Source organism: Poecile atricapillus, chromosome 3, assembly GCF_030490865.1.
Source record: "Poecile atricapillus isolate bPoeAtr1 chromosome 3, bPoeAtr1.hap1, whole genome shotgun sequence".
NCBI lineage: Eukaryota > Metazoa > Chordata > Aves > Passeriformes > Paridae > Poecile > Poecile atricapillus.
In genome coordinates this window covers 82,876,402-82,893,304 of record NC_081251.1, presented here as the reverse complement: position 1 = coordinate 82,893,304, position 16,903 = coordinate 82,876,402, and the positions used below count along the sequence as shown (strand labels likewise).

Below are 16,903 nucleotides of genomic sequence, written 5' to 3'. Positions count from 1 at the left end.
TGAAACCAGAAGATCTTTAAGGTTCCTCCCAGCCCAAGCCATTCTGTTATTCTATGATTCTGTGATAAAATACTTAAATTGGCCAAAGTTAGGAATATAGATTCTCAGACAGCTTGGAAGCCTAAAAACACATTTTCAAAACTACAAGCAACAAATGTTGCTTTGCACCAAAGAGCAAACCCTGCTCATGCAGTTTAAAACATGGCTCCAAAGGTCTGTACACCTGGGGCTCACATTAGGGCTGAGATAAACCACTAAGCTGTGTTTTCAATTTTGTATTTGAACTTCTGCTGCCCCTAGAGTAATAACTTCAGTGAAGTCTCAGATGTGACTTTCAATATAACCCAGCATTTTTAAACCTGCAAGGTGTTGAAGAGGATCTAAATTTGAGGAGCTTGTACACTTAGAAAATCAGCTCAAGAAATTACTAAAGCAACACTTTTACCTTTTGTGATGGGAAGAAAGCAACTTATTAGGTGTTCAGAACACTGCATAAGTTGCATTTTAAAAAGTGGATTTTTCTAAACAACCATCTGCTCAGCTGCCCATTATACTGACAGCAGCAATCACATGAGGAGCCTGGTTTCCATGTATGAAAACAAAGAATGAGCATGATTGTGCAGCAAATTTTTTGTTAGCATTTGAGTTCCCGAGTGTGCAGGTAATGAGATTACAATATTATATACCTGTGTCTTTAGTCAGTTACTGAAATTTTGTCTGTGAAGTCCAAAAATTATTTCAGGAAAACATAAACTGCACTGGGGAATATGAATTTGTTTGGAGGGTTTTATTCCATTGTATGGAAAGCACTGTCTATTGGTTCAGTCAGTTTATTTGAAAACTCCAGCTATTCTGCAGAGTGAAAAATTATGTGATTACTGATGCATGCAGTAACTCCCACGTACTTCCAGCTGCCATCTCCTGCCAAGGAGCAGAGGGGCTGTAGTCCCTTTTCCACCTGAGGCACACCTTGGAACAGGAAAAATGTTTTCCTGGACAGCTCCTTATTGGCTCTGGAAGTACCATTCTTGCAGGCAAATTCATATGTGCCTCCTGCATCTTACAGTTCTCCTTTGTGCTAAAGCTTCCTTGAACCAGCTGCATGGCTCTGTCACACCTACTGCCATGGCTGGGGACACTGTGTTCCCTCCCCACTCCCCTTCACTTTTGCTCATCTCTGTCATTTGATTTCTCTCAAAAGCTCTTTCAATACATTTGCTTAACTTTCTGCACTTCACTGAGTATCCTAATCCAGTAATGTCTGCTGAGAGTATGGTATCCTGCCAGATCATTTATTAATCAGTTTCTATACTGGGAAATACCATTTATGACATTTTCTTCAATAGCTTTATTAAGGTACTTTCTAAATAATTTTAAAACCTCCTGAATTATCTGCAGTCATTTCTCTCATCTCTCCACAAAATCAGTCATGGATAACCCAAACCACAACTCACATCCACATCTGTTTTCTTTCCTCTATGAATTCTTCTCAACTTATAAATCACATGACTCCAGAAGTGATGCTGAAAATGAAATGTGAAGTCACCTGGTAACCTTTTAAAGTTTTTATATAATTTTTGTTCTTTGTGCTTGGCTTCATACAAGTCCATGTCTCTATACAGAATCTCATGTTGCTAATTTTTATTTAAAAAATTAATTAATTAATTTTAATAATAACATTTCCTCTCAAGATCACAGTTTGGTTCAAAGATAATTAATTCTGCTTCTAAGCTGTTTTTTATAAGAAAAAATTATAAAAAAATATATAAACCTTTAGATACAATTTAATAATTTTAGCAATTCCACAGTAGCAGAAAGTCTCATGAACTCATGTATTAATCTTTAGAGATAGATCTAAAAATGCTGGTCCTAAGGAACTGATAGACAAGAGCAGCAAACTTAGTAAGGACATGGTAATTGGTAAGTGGAAATGTAGGGTCTACCCTTGAAATGAACAAATCTCTATATCCCCTCACTCCACCCCTAAGGTCTTACTGTTGGATATTTTTGGCAAGTATTACTTGAAAATGTTTCCCTATATTGCCCTAACGGTATTCAATAACTACAAACACCTGTTTTAATACAGCCTCCACAGAGAGTGCATTTTCTAACACCCTCTCCTTTTAAGATCTCTCCCCAGACATGAGGCAAGAACTGTCTCAAAAAATAGTAACTGCTCGTGAAGCTGTCAGCAAGGTAAGACGAGCACTGGTTTTAATTTTCACTGTTAACTGTGCTCTCATTGGAACAGGTAAAGATCTTTGACAGCAAGCTTCCAGTTCTCTTATCCTACTTTAAAGTGTTTTCAGGGATGCATTATCCCACTTGTTTGCTAAATGCATTTTTCCTCCCCAGATATGTGACTAGTGAGAAAAGAATCTGGAAAGGAAATGCCTTGCTCCCCAACCAGTGGTCTGTTGGCTGTCACTAGCAGGAACAGCACTGGCTAAGGCTAAGGCTTACCAAGATGAAAACAAAAATTGTTTTTACAAGATTACTGAGCTAGTGCAGCTGGAAATGCTCTTCAGCATTAGGCAGCTGTCTTTCGACAATATTGCCAAGAGAGACATTGTCGGATGTATTTAATATTTGGCAATCATGGCTGAACTACCAGGATTGTAACCCTGCCAGCATTTACAGATTCAGCTCTATTTGAAGTCAGAGTCATTCTTACACTTTAAAAACTCTGATTATTCACCAAGATGAAGCTAAGCAACCTGTATGGTGACCGGCCACGTTTCTTCTTTGTAATTCTCTTCAGATACAAAAGACTTGGTGGTATAAAATTGCCTTGGCAGGCAGTGAGTAGCCTCCTTTTACTGTATGCACCATGTCATCGACACTTCACGCATTCCTGCATGAAGGAACACCCTTGCTTTTCATGTCTGCAAGCCAGAGCAGTAACTGTACATGTTTCCTATGCTTAAAATCTTCCCAGTTCAAATTACAAAGGCCTTCCAAAAGGCCTGTAAGTCAGTTTTTGGTATGATGCAGCGTTCTCTTCTGAGATTGCTGTACCAGTTGGAGCCACCAGTACTGATCAGAAAAGGCTAGAATTTTGCTTTCCCTGTGTCCTGGCGTGTCAGCACCACTTGGTGGTGTCTAAAGGGAGCACATGCCTGATGCCATCTGGCTGGATTTCCTAAATACTTCTGAATAACAACCCCGCATAACCTTGGCTCCAAGTAGAGTGGTCTTACAAAAATCTGTTTGGGAAGAGTTACACTTTTGCTTAAACATCAGAGAGTCTGTGCATGAGAATACAAGCCCAGAAGTGCATTCCTCTATCCTCTGCAAAGACAGAGAGATGCTGGCAACAAGTGAGGAAATGGTAGCAGATATTGAATCCTTGTAACTTTCTCACGATTTTGACTGTCCTAAACTGGCATCTCTGTAGAACAGTAAAAATCCCCTGCCCCTGCAGAGCTGAGTGCTAATGAGTGTTACTGTGTGCCATTAGCGCTGTCTTAATGCCAGCAGGCTGGGATATAAAGGAAAAATACATACACAGAAGCAAGATCAGAGCGGCTGATGCTGAGTCACAGTAAAGCTCAGCAACACTGAAATGTTGTCAACCTGGAAAGAAATTCTTGGAATTTTTACTAAATTCAAGGGTTTGTTCCTGCATGAAGCCAGCTAAGAAAAGGTAATTTACTATCTTACAGGAAATGCATGCATAGAGTCAAACCTTGATCCGAAGGAAAAAAGGCACCAGTCTGGAGCCAAATCAGCATGTTCAGTGAAGTTTTCCCATATGTGAAGCAGAGGAAAAACAGTCTGATAACCATCTACTGTTGCAGCTGGCAGGAGTATTAAAACTCACTTTCATTCTACAAAGGGAAACAGAGCCACTGTTTGGTGACTAGCATACTGGATTATTTTTGCCTCTAGCTTTGTACACAAAATCAATTGAAGTATGGGAAAAAACCTGAATACGGGAAAGCGAGCTAATACTGTCAGCACAGAATAAAATGATGCAGTGATGGCAATAACAGAACTTTTTCTTGGAGAAAAGGTATTTATGAAAAAATGTAATTTCCTATCTCAGTAAAGGCAAGTTAGTCTGCAGAAAGATTGTGTGAACTTCCCAGCTCTCAATTACATATTCACACATTTGTAAAGTTCCAGAAACACTTTATTTAAAAATGGAGTTGTAAATGCATATAACAAAATAACATACATAATAAATGTAACAAAAATAAATAAAGAGAACATGTCCATACAAAATAATAACATAGTAATGCAAAACGCTTATTTCACAACATAAAGGTAAAAATGCCTGAAATAACACAAACAGAATCTCGTATGAAGAGCCTGCACCTTTAATCCTTCCTAGCCGTTTCCTACCTTCCACTTGAATCTGCAGAAAAATTATGTTCCCAAGCATTAAACAAAAGAAGGAATTATGGTGATGTTTTGGTACACTCAGTTTTCCACACCTAGCTCTAGTTTCCATTTATTTTTGCCCTTCTGCACCTTCAAAAAGTTTTCCTGTAGCCTCTGTAAACTAGTGTCATTCAGGCTCCCACAGTTAGCTGGAGTAGAGCATATTGAGTCATACATAAAGACTGTTAGTTTTTAAAATTTTTTAAAGAAAATATGAAATCCATTATACAACAGATTAGTGGTTTTGTTTTTACATCTCTACAAAAAAAGTTTTTGCATCTTTATTAACTGGTCCAACTTTTACTGATTTCTGAAAGCCTGTACAATTTAAAAGCGTACAGAAAGTAGATTTTTTAAAAACAAATCTCATATAGAATTATTGCTGAAATATTAAAGACCATTTCATAAAAGCTGCAAAACTGTATCTTTAACCTTAATATATAGAGAGTGATGCAAACATAAGAAAATTCCAGTCTATTAGTTACATTTAACAGAAAAAACATTCCTCCAAATTACAGTGTTCTGGAAATACAAAGTAATTTACTTTAATTTTTTTTATTATTTCCAAATGCTAAGTTACTGGGACAACTGATAAGGAAAATAGGCTTATATAGGAAACTTTAAATAGACTTGCTTTTCAGTGGTATAAGCAAAATGTCCATGTTAGCAGTCGTCCAGAATCCTTTTTAAATATGTAAGACAGGGACAGCATTACTAGCAAGACTACAGGAAAATACACAGAAGCAAATAAAATCATTTGCTTGGGAGTGCATCTATCAATCAAGCAAATCATGACAACTCTATTTCCAAGTTCCCTAAAGAAAATTTTACATCTCATGATCATTCCAAATAAACAGTAATTTCTTCTGTAAGCTTATGCTGCATTTGGATTGGTGAGAGCCCATTTACCTCAATATGGTTTAATATGTCCCACATTGCTATATGCTCAAATTTGTTTCCTAGTTAGTTTCAACAAAGGTTTGGACAGAAATGAGATATGAAATACTTCTACTTTCATTAACATCAAAGAGACTTTTGAAGATCAAAAAGTGCCAAATAATCTTTTCAGAAAGTGGATTAAAACACTGTAATGATAATACAAGGACAGTATTATCAGTTTTCTATGTACACCAAAACACTGCTTGCTGTTCAACGATATTGATATGTTCACCTACCACTCCCAGCAAACCTTAGTGCAAACATAATATGTGAACTTATTTGTAAACCCCAAGACAATTTACTCAGCAACAAAGTTACATAAACCACAGAACTGTTTGAGATTTTTCCAGTACATGAGAATGAATGCTTTCTGAAATCTGTCTTACTTTTGCAGTAATGTGTCATTATAGTCAAAGATAATGTTTCCTATATAAATCATCTAATTCAGAATCAAACGTAACTGTCCAACAGTTCTGTACAAGCTTTAGAGGAGGAAGTCTGTTCATCAGAGCAGCTTGACAAAGAGATTTAGGGCTTTCAGTAAATGTTAGACTGCTTGCATGGCTTTTAAAAAGAAATAAATCTATTAAGGGAAAACTGCTGATATAATAACTCTTTTGCAAAGCACACAACCACAAAGGGCAAACCTGCCACAATCTGCTTTCCTACACTGGTATCTATGCATATCTTTATGATTTGAAAAGGATTTGTGTGACAATCAAAGCATCACAATTAAAGAAAACTGTTTAATAAAACAACAGCTGCTTGACCAAGCCTTTTTTTTTTTATAATTATAAAAACAAACATCATAAGTTTTCCTCGATTTCTAAACATTCCACATGAAAGATTTTTGTATCAAACACTGAGATGTCACTCACGCAGGGTGGCATCTTCTTCTTCCCCATCTGGGTTAAACCTATTGAAATGTATGCTGAAATCTGCCTCGGATTCAGCGTTTTCCAATTCAGCTGCCACAGGGCCGGTGGCAGGATGTGCAGCCCGAGCCTCGGGCTGGCAGTTTGGCTGCGCTGGTGGGCGAGGGCCTTGGGAAACAGGGCTGGACTTCGGCTTCGGCTGAGCTGGTAAGATGGGGCTAGCAAATCCCAAGTTGCTCAGAGCATCCAGGGTACCGTCAGGGTCAATCATGGCATTAATTGCTAAGCAGTCAAGAAGAGATGAGAAGGATAGAGAAGAAGCCATAAAAAATACAATTTTCTGTTACTATAAAAATATGGAAATCCTTATCTCACACTTTTATTTTTATGATGACATATAAGTTTTTATGTATGCTGCCCATGACAAAGAAATAATGTATCCAACATCAATGTAAACTGATACATTTATTTAAAAGCAGTTACATATATTAAAACTTTAGATGAAATGAAACTGCGCAAACTAAACACAAACTGATGTGTGGACAGGAAACAGAGATGATAAACCATCTACAATTAGGTTATAGCAACTGAACGATGGTTTTAATTCAAGTGGCTTTCCCCCCGATGTTACCATTATATTATGCTTTGTTCCACCCCACCCCCAGAAAATAGACATACTTTCTGATTCTATGACTGAATAAAATTTGTATAAAAGAGCAGTCATTTATCCACACAGTGAGGGCTAACTGAAGGACCTGGTACCATTTCATTTTATTATACTATTAACATATTTGTCACATTTAACAGAACTGCTCCTTTTTTTATTTCCAGAATTGTACTAACACTTATTATTAATTTGTCGCTAAAGGTGATTAATGTCTCCTGAAACATTCTTTAGAAAAAATTATTTGCTCTTGGATTAAATTTGAATACTAAAAATAAAAAATAGAGGAAAATTATAATTAACATAATGACGATAAGCATGGACCACTAATCCCATATAAAAATATATGATCACTCTTCTGCTTTTAAAAAAAACAGCCATGTTTGTTTACCAAGTGTATCAGCAGTTTATATGATAATAATGTATGTAACTGATACTGTGAATATATTTCAGTAAATCATAGTACCTTTGTTTTAATTTATATATACACACATAGAGATGTCTATTAAAAAGACTGAAGCAAGCAACCACAGAAGAGAAAAGTGAAAAAAGATCTGTACCTTGCAGCTGCTTCTCAACTCGTTTCAGTTCCTGTAAGATTGATGATATTTCCTAGAAAAGAAACAACCACGTGTCATTATCATAGAATCGGGAGGGGTTGGAAGAGATCCCTTAAGCTTCAAGTCCAGCTATCCACCCTACACTACCACTAAACCATCACCCAGTGCCTCATACAGATGCCTCATAAACACCTCCAGGGATGGTGACTCCACCACCCCCCTGGGCAATCTGTTCCAATACCTGACCACTCTAACAGTGAAAAATATTTTTCTAATATCTAATCTGAATCTTCTCTATCCCAGCTTAAGGCCATGATGGAAAAATAAAGGGTATTTGCAGTATGGAAAAAGAGATTTAAACTACCTCTCAGAAATTAACAATCCCGCTCCCAATCCTGTCCAATTGCATTATGCTATTTGGATTGTCCCTCCTGGCATCAAGAACATCCCTGCTGGTGGTGGCCCAGCCATGGGTGGCAGTGCTGGAGGCTGGAAAGCCACGTCCCACTCAGAAACCCAGAGCCCTCTGCACCTCTGCATGCGCCTGCTACCATCCCCATGACCTCATTCTGACCCTTGCTCATCTGCCTGTGCCACCTCTGCTCAAGCACAGACCTACAGACACCACAGCTCTGCAGAGATTAGGCAAAGTAACAGCAGACCTTGAAAGGGAAGTTACAGGATGAACTCAGCATTCAGTGGAACAGAGCAATTTATAAGGTTGTAGAGATGTGAGTCAGACAGGGAGATGACTGCATCAGGGTTCTGTCTGCACCCATTGGCCCTGTGCCCATGAGCCCCTGCACAGCATCCCAGTGCTGGGGCCTCAACACTCTGCCTTACAGATTTTTCTTCACTGTGCTACACTGCTTGCTAGCACAGTGACAGCAACAGCAATGCACTCTTAAACATAGCAATCATTAAATGTAGCACATACTAAGCTGTAGGATCACAGAATATCCTGAGCTGGAAGGGACCCACAAGGACCATCACGTCAAACTCCTGGCCCTCCACAGGACGCCCCAAGAATGTGCCTGAGAACATTTTCCAAAGGGTTCTTGAACTCTGGCAGGCTTGGTGCTATGACTACTTCCTTGAGTAATTTCCCTGGTTACAGAATTAGCGTATTTATATTAGTACAAATATGTAAATCCTACAATTGAAGGATCCTACATGGAAGAATAGTGTTAAACCAGCTGCTGAGAAGAGCTGTCAGTGGTATTCTAAAGCTGAGAATTTTCAAAGGCACTGATTTCAGAAAACTATTAATCCATTTCAGAAAGCTGCTCTGTACCAAGTAGTGTGATTTTCATGGGTGGCAAAGAGATTGATTATCTTTACACAGTCATTATCTTTAAGCAGACTTCACGTCTGAGCTGGACATAAATGTTCCAAGGACAAAACAAACATCACTTAGAACTGTCCTCTCTTAAGTTTCAGTGTTCTGTGGTAAAAAAAGGTACTGCATTTGAACAACACATTGCTCTGAAAACGAAGCAGAAACTTGAAAATCAGTGAATAGACAAAAAAACCCTGAACAACCCATAAACTTTGATGTAGTGTGAGACGGTTTAATAGACTGAAAAAAATTCAGTAAAATGGTGAACCTAGGAATAAATATACAACTAACCTTTTTCTTTTTTAAAGAGGGCCTTAAACCTCCATATTTAAGGTATTTAGAATATAAAACACTAAATTTGGATCTTATTCTGGACAGAGATAAGAGAAACTCCTTATATTATGATATTCATAAAATTAAAACCTTTCATGAGGAACTTGCTTAATTAAATTTTTGAGAAAGTTAGCAAAAACTAATAGTAAATCTATTAAATTATAATATCAATTTATATACTGAAGATGGCTCTTGATAAATACATCATTCTGCAGAAATTACAGGCCAAGTCTTTTATACTTCCAGGAAAAATCAATCTGGAGGAGTTTATTAACTGATGATCAGCTAACAGAGAAGTTCTAGCCTGTTCAATGCCAGAGGAAATGTATTCACATTTGAGCAGTTTTCTCTCCCACAAAAAAACCCTGCCTCTGTAAACAGATATTTTTAACAGCACAGTCTGCAGATAGATAATGAAGATCGGCTCTGCCTGCTGTCTCATGCAAGGATGTTTTTCACACCCTATGCTCTGTGTTCAGAAGCAGAGAAGTGTACTGAGACATAATGTATGATCTGTCCCTTCAGACCGTCACACTGTCTGGTCTTGAAATGGCCTGAATTAGGCCATAAACCATAGATGATTTATGTAATTAGGCTACTACATAAAACAGCTGGAGTTCTAGTGGGCAATGTTACCACCTCCAGACAAAACCAACAGGATTTTCATTCAGAAATCCTTTTATCACAATAGATAAAATATGGATAATATGGATTATTTTCATCACGTGCATTAAAAAACAATTTCTCTAAGTATTAATAATCAGTATTGATAGTGTTAAGTATTAAATATTAAGTATTAATGATTTGTAGGTAAAGTAGTTTTTAGATTGTGAAACAAGTTCATTCAAAAGCAATCTAACATTCAAACTAATGGTTGTTACCTTTTGTTAAACAAACATACTGATGGTCTATGTATAGTTTGAATACCTTTTACTGCATTCTTTATCTGAAAACTTCCCCTGAACAATTACTTGTTTCTTAATGAGACAGTAAGTCTTAATAATTATTGAAGATTAGGTTTATTCTTGAAATACACTTAGTGTCTAAATAAGGGCTTTTAAAGATTTTTGCCCTTATGTCACTGCAAATGACACATTACTGATTACACAGCCATGAGATAAGCAGCATAATCAGTCCCAGAAAAGGTAACTATTCATACCATGCTTGATGTTTTCACAATGGGAACTTCACTTTCAGCTCGTAACTTGTTTTCGATTTCTTCCCAATTTCTGTCTTTGTCCTTAAATAATATTCTAGAAGAAAGGAATCCAACAGTATGTTTAAAATAGAAAAAAAAATACATTTCTATTTGATTTCTATTTCTATTTTATTTTCACAAAATAAACTGAAATATTAAATAACATGATAGGAGAAAACAGCTTAAGGAGTACTAAATGAAAATAAAATATAAAATACTGAAACCTGACAGAATCTAATCATACAGTTTAAATTTCCAGGGAAGCATACAGGCTTTCAGCAAAATCATTATTATTGACATTAAAATGGTAGTTCTGTAGAGAAATACTTATATACAGACACAGCTAGTTCTTTCTTCCAGCACTGACACATTTTTTTCAAAGCCAGCTATTTTACTGTAGTGAGAAAGTTCCCCATCAATTCTGCATTTTACAATAATAGCAAAACATAAGATAAAGGAATTAAACTTTTACATATTAATAAAAAATGAAACACTTTAGGAAATTTAAAAAATGCATTTCCTAGAAAAAGTTTTCATTGGAAATCTCCATATGTACATATATGTACATTTTATATATATATATCTGTATGTTCTAGCAGTATGAGTATCACTCATATTGAATGCTTAAAGAAGTCACTTCTAATTGTAAAACCCCAAAGCATACTGGGAGATTCCCATTTTTTATGTTTTGCTTCCATACTTGATAAAATTTTTGTTTTCACTGTCATATAATAAACATAATTTAAACTTTCTCCATTGGCTCAAATGGAAAAGGGAAAAAAAAAAAAAAAAAAAAAGCAATGTGCACATATTTAAGGTCTGTGAAGATACAGAGGAGTCCAAATCCACTCGTTCTCTTATTGGTATTTCAGAGTTAAAAGTTCAAAAATAGTTGCAATAAAACTGCTAAGCAAACAAACCACACAATTTCAAAAAATGGTCAAAGAGCAGTATATTTAAAAGAAGTTATTACTGTAACTAGGTCTCTGAGGAAGTAATTTTAAAGTTGGAAATTCATGATACAGTGAATGTCACAAAGACTAAGATTTAGAAGAAAGCTGTGAGCTTGAGTATTCCATTTCTGTTCACCTTTCTTCAGTTATGTATATCCCATGGGGAATTTCATTCTCCATTATTATTCTGTAAAGAATATAAAATTTTGCAAAATACGTGCCCTGACTTATTTTATCAGTACACAGATGTCTGTAGACAACTCATCCAGAAGCTGCTTTAACTCTTCTGTCTTTGAGGTCTTTACCCCCTGCTGCTTTGGAATGTATTTATGTCAGAGGTTTCACTGTGAGGAAGTGCTGCTTTGATGATATAATGTCATGGGATGGAGGCTAGTGACCACTTCTGCCAGACTTGGGTGTATTGATGTACAAAGCATACAAGGAGTAGACATTAATACATACATTTTCTTGGGTAAGGAATAAATAAATTAAAAGTAATCAGAACTGCAGTGAAGAAAGCATGAAACATGTTATGGCCTTAATTAGGGTTATCATCTTTTGAAAACATTCATCATCAGAAGTCTGGCTAATTTTTCTTATGTTCTGGAAGGGAGTGAAAAAGCTTGCAAAGCCATGCAACCTGGATACCAGAAATTTCAAATACAATGGAAAATTTAGTATTTGCTTGTCATTGCTTGTCATTGAGGAGTTCAAATACACATTAAAAAAAAAAAAAAAGAAAAAATAAAGCAGAGACAATGAAGTCCTTTAAGAGATCATAATTTTTTAAAAAAGCAACTTCTGGAAATATTTAATTCAGTATACAGACAATCTTATGCAGCTATACTTTAATATAATAGCATTTCTATCAGCTTGCAAATCAGCAGGAACATAGAAAATAAGGCTTTATTTAGCAGTAAACAGCACTAGCAAATTAAAAAAAAAGCCATTGTGATATTATGTGATTTTTGATTTACCTTCTTGCCATGTTCTGTTAAAATAATTCTATACTGATGTGTGTGATTAGTGTCTTTGCTTCTGTATGTGGTATTTTTAGAGCTAATGTTCTTACTTCTCTTTTAAAATTTAAAAGGTTCTGATTTCATTGGTCACTTTATTAAAAAAGAATGGAACAAAATGAAAACATTAATTAGAAATTTTGAAACTGTTATCATTTAAACTAAAAAGTGGACGGCCAATTTGTTTTTACTATAAACCAAGGAAGCCTATTTCCTTTCTTTCTTCATCTTTTTGAACACTTCATTTGGCTATTTTTAGTTTCCTGGGGGGTCATCATCTCTGTCTTCTTTGCTCTTCCTCTTACTAAGCATACTTTTCAAGTTAAAAGAATATATTTATAAATGACTGTTGCCTTCTTCTCTTGCTTTTCCCTACTTTCTGAGGCAAACCCTGCTTGATTGTGCTCAATCCCCATTTTTCTTTGGGTGCACTTTGCAGGATGCACAGCAAAGAGCAGAGACCAATAGGCAGTACCTCCACTTCTGTGATTGCTTTGACAAGATCTTGCCTGACTGAAGAAGCTCTTGCCTGCCAACACAAGACAAGCCAATGGCAATGCATTCACATTGCAGAGCACTGATAAAACTGATCTCACCACAAAACCTACTTATCTTTTCCCTTGGCTATCTCTGAAAACTCCTGTAAACTCATTATAACATATAAAAGCACAAACAAAGGCTAGGTAGAGAATGGATGGAGAGCAGCCCTGGAGAGAAGGGGCTAGGGCTGCTGGTGGATGAGAGGCTGGACATGACCCAGCAATGTGCAGTCACAGCCCAAAAACCCAATTCTATCCTAAGCTGCATCAAATAGTGACCAGCAGGGCAAGGGAGGGGATTCTGCCCCTCCACTCTGCTTTGGTGAGACCCCACCTGCAGTGCTGCATCTAGCCCTGGAGTTCACAAGGTAAGAAGGATATGGACCTGTCCAGAGAAGGGCCACGAGGGCTGGGCAGAAATTTTAACTGGCTTAATTCCAGAAAGAGGAATAGCAGCACACCAGTTGGCTGAACTCATGCATTTCAAAACAAAGCTAACGTAAAGATCTGTAATAGGTACTACCTGCCTTATATGCTCCCTAAAAAAATGTTAAAACTACAAAGCTGTTTTTCTGGTTCAAAATATTAATGAAATTATGAACAACATGGTACTCTAACCCATTCTGAGGAAAAGAAAGTTTTGAATGCAGCCCTGGGAAATATGCTAAATAGCTCCTTATTAATGGAAGTTTACTGCATTTTTATAGAAAAAACAATTCCCCTTTCTTTAAGTATGTATAAAATATAAAATAAGTATGTATAAATACAAGGTAGGCTTATATTTGTATCATACATTATCACATTATTATTACATTCATTAGTAGCTGACTTGCTTTTTAAGATCAACAAATTAATCAGAAATGTGTAAGACTTGAATTTAACGTTACCTGTTAATCACCAGTTAAAACAACACAGAAAAATCCTTAGAATAGGATAATAAAAATGAGTTACAGGCTTCTAAAGGATTGATTCTTCACTTGGTGATACTCTTCCTACTAGAAATAGTAGGACTAGAAATGGTAGTTAACCTACAGTTTTAACCAATTCATATAGATTATTCTTTTTCGTCTTGCTTTCTATGATCAAATCTTTTTTTGGTATTCTCATACCAAAAAAGAGAATACAATCTTCAGCTATGTTACTATTTTGCTGCTTTTACTGGTTACATCACCCTATACTGACATAAATTTTTGTTGTTTCATCTGTCACTCAACTAATATTCCAGTATCTGACACTTCTTAAACAAACCAATCACTTACAGACCTAATATTGTCTCACAGTCAGAAAATTATGCGTGAAGTTCAGCCAAAATACTTCCTTACTTTTAATGTTCTCTATTTTTAAGTTATTAACTGCACAGAGACATGAAAAAGAACATATGAAATATACAATCCTGAACTTTGTATTAAGAATTTTCTTTTATTCTTGTCAGCCAAAGTGGTCACCAAGTGGTTGTACACTCACATATTCCAGTTAAATGAATAGTATCAGTAGAGCAACATGCTACCATTTTTGGCATGTCTACACTTTCTCTTAGCTACTATGACATCTTATGAAGAAATCTAACTATTTAAGCAAGAATTTTCAATTAAAAATTGAAATTGTGGCTACATCTGTTGTTTTAGAAGTCAATAGGGATCACATTGTCTCCAGAGCAAGCTGTTTTTCTGAAGCATTTACTGAAACAGCTCTCCTCTGTCCCATTTGTTTTTTCTTCCTACAATGAAAAATCCCTACAACAACTTGGAAAACCTACAGGGCCAAATTTTACAACAAATGTTACAATGTTCAACAACACTTTATCTTTTAAGGAAGGGAGTTTTATAAGACTTGCACAGAGGTTGTGTAGATTTTGCACAGTATTGCATATGTTGGAACAGCTCCTCTGCTGAATGTTGTTCTGTCCATGTAAACTTCCCTGATACTTCTCTTCATATAAAGTGAAATAAACAAAAGTAAATGGAAAAAGTATTCATTCCAAATCCTTCTGAATGCTAAAAATGCCATAGGTAACAGTGCTTTTTTAAAAGACAAGTTTATACTATGTACATTTCCTCTGTGACTATCATACATATCTTTTTTACTGCTGGGAATGTTGATGGGAACAGACATTTTCAGCAATAACAGCAATTTAACAACCCACCTGATTTTGCCAGCTGTTTTGTCTATGGATTGTCTTATCTTGCGAGAAAACTGGAAGACTGAGGACAATAGCAAACTGTCCCCCATAACCTGCAATAAGTTTTTAATAAAAAAGGATATTATTAGTTTAATAGCAAGAAGTCCATATATTTTTGGTATCTTTAACTATGAAAAAAATCTTACTTATGTTTTAATTAGTACCATATATAATGATATTTGAACATTTTGCCAATAAAATAATACATAATTTTTCCCAATATTAATGCCACCTGCTAGAGTTAGAGAAAGGATATTCTCTAGAATATTAAGTGGGGAGATCGTTGTAAAAGCTTAAAATTGACACATTCTTAGAGAGAATCCTGTTGTGTGCTCACTTCATCTCTGCTCCAAGTCCTTCTGCGGGTAATTGTTGGGGGATCGAGAGCCTCTGTCAGCTGAGGTCTGGCATCACTAGGCCGACCATTCCCTTCCGGGGGTTTCGCATGCACTATTGGAGGGATTTTTCTAAAATTGAGACTTTCATCAAATACTCGGTCCACCAACTGCGGGATAAAAGAAAAATGAAGTTCATGAAATCTACTGGATACATCCAAAAATCAGATTACTGGGGTTTTTTCTCCTGAAACAGTTTATAAGATGCCTATCAAATAATAATCATTCTGTTGTCTTTTATAATATAAAATGATGCATCTTTTATGTAAGAGTATCTTGTACAAATGAACAAGATTTCTTTTTTTTTTTAAATATTAGACATACATGAAAACTTAGACTAACCCACTGAAATTTTGTTTATGGGCAAGTAACATAATAGCTACCTATAAACGGGTACTGAATAGTTTATTCCTTTGATTAATGGAACATATCTGTGGAATTAAGAAGAGTACTCTGAGATTTAGGGTTTTTTTCCAAATTAGTCATAGTGCTACAGAAAGACCTATATTACCTAAAGGAGGTACTGCCACCTGCAGTATGTACACAATGCACCGTATTTTTTGAAGAATAATTATTTAGTAATAAAAAAATTTGGAGTGATCTAATTGGATTTGAGAAAAAGAGCATTTTACTTCTTTGAAGTTTAGCTACAGTCTATGAAAATTAAACCCAAAATCTATGTGAGTGCATTTATAATTTTTCTAAGTACCCAGCTCACAGATTTCTTATTGCTGTTTATATCTTTTTTTCCACAGAAAAAGACAGTATTAAAATAACAACAGTAAACTAGTGTATTAACCAAAATTTATGCACACAAAAATGAATAAAACACATTTTGAAAAGAATATTATGAAGAAAAAAATGCATTAAACATTTACAACACAGTATTATGGTGAATTGTAACATGGTAGAAAATGATGATTTAAATTCAGATTAACATGTTTACCAGCATTAGACCTGTGATGGTTACTAGAACACGTTAGTCAATATATTCATAGAACAACACATCCAGAGGTAGGCAAAGAAAATAAGAATTATTAGAAGCATAAAGCAAACTTATTTCAAGGCAGTCTTTGACAATGTTACTAAGAAAGAAAATCTAAAGTTAACTGATGGTACCTAAGTATTTCAGTGATCAGAAGATGAAAGTTTATGTCACCTGTGAAAAGAGGGACTTTTTTGTTTTTAATAGGTAAGCAAAGAGTTAAATGTATACATTTATATATAGTTGTGCATCACACTAGTATCTTTAAATGCACTTAGATACCATCCAACAGTATCTAAGGCTACAGAAAAGAGGGAAACAAATAACTATCTTGTCCTATGTTTCGTGGAAAAAAAGAGACAGACAGATAGTATGCATCCTTTTGACAAGCTGTGTTCACAAAATAACTTCTGGGTTGCTTGCTGAAATGCAAAGGAACTTCAAAACAAAAAAAGCAATGTAGAGATCATGCATACGGGTTGAGTGGAAGTAACTAAAAAGGCTATGCAAAATGCTAAAAGCAAAAGAAATAAAGAAAA

At 35.6% G+C, this 16,903-nt stretch overlaps 1 protein-coding gene across 8 annotated transcripts in view; it reads right to left on the bottom strand.

Annotated features, from left to right (window-relative positions):
• Positions 1 to 6,114: 6,114 nt before the first annotated feature.
• Positions 6,115 to 16,903, bottom strand: part of CEP170 (centrosomal protein 170) — a 95,040-nt gene continuing 84,251 nt past the window's right edge. For 5 of the 8 annotated variants that reach the window (XM_058836903.1, XM_058836904.1, XM_058836905.1 and 2 more), the window contains 5 exons: positions 15,322 to 15,489; positions 14,949 to 15,037; positions 10,256 to 10,349; positions 7,425 to 7,476; positions 6,115 to 6,482 (listed from right to left, as the gene is read on the bottom strand). In XM_058836903.1, coding sequence (XP_058692886.1) covers positions 6,196 to 6,482; positions 7,425 to 7,476; positions 10,256 to 10,349; positions 14,949 to 15,037; positions 15,322 to 15,489 — 690 coding nt within the window. In that variant the 3' untranslated portion in view covers positions 6,115 to 6,195. The remainder of the gene's footprint in view (positions 6,483 to 7,424; positions 7,477 to 10,255; positions 10,350 to 14,948; positions 15,038 to 15,321; positions 15,490 to 16,903) is intronic. The other 3 variants (XM_058836908.1, XM_058836909.1, XM_058836910.1) reach the window with 1 other exon arrangement.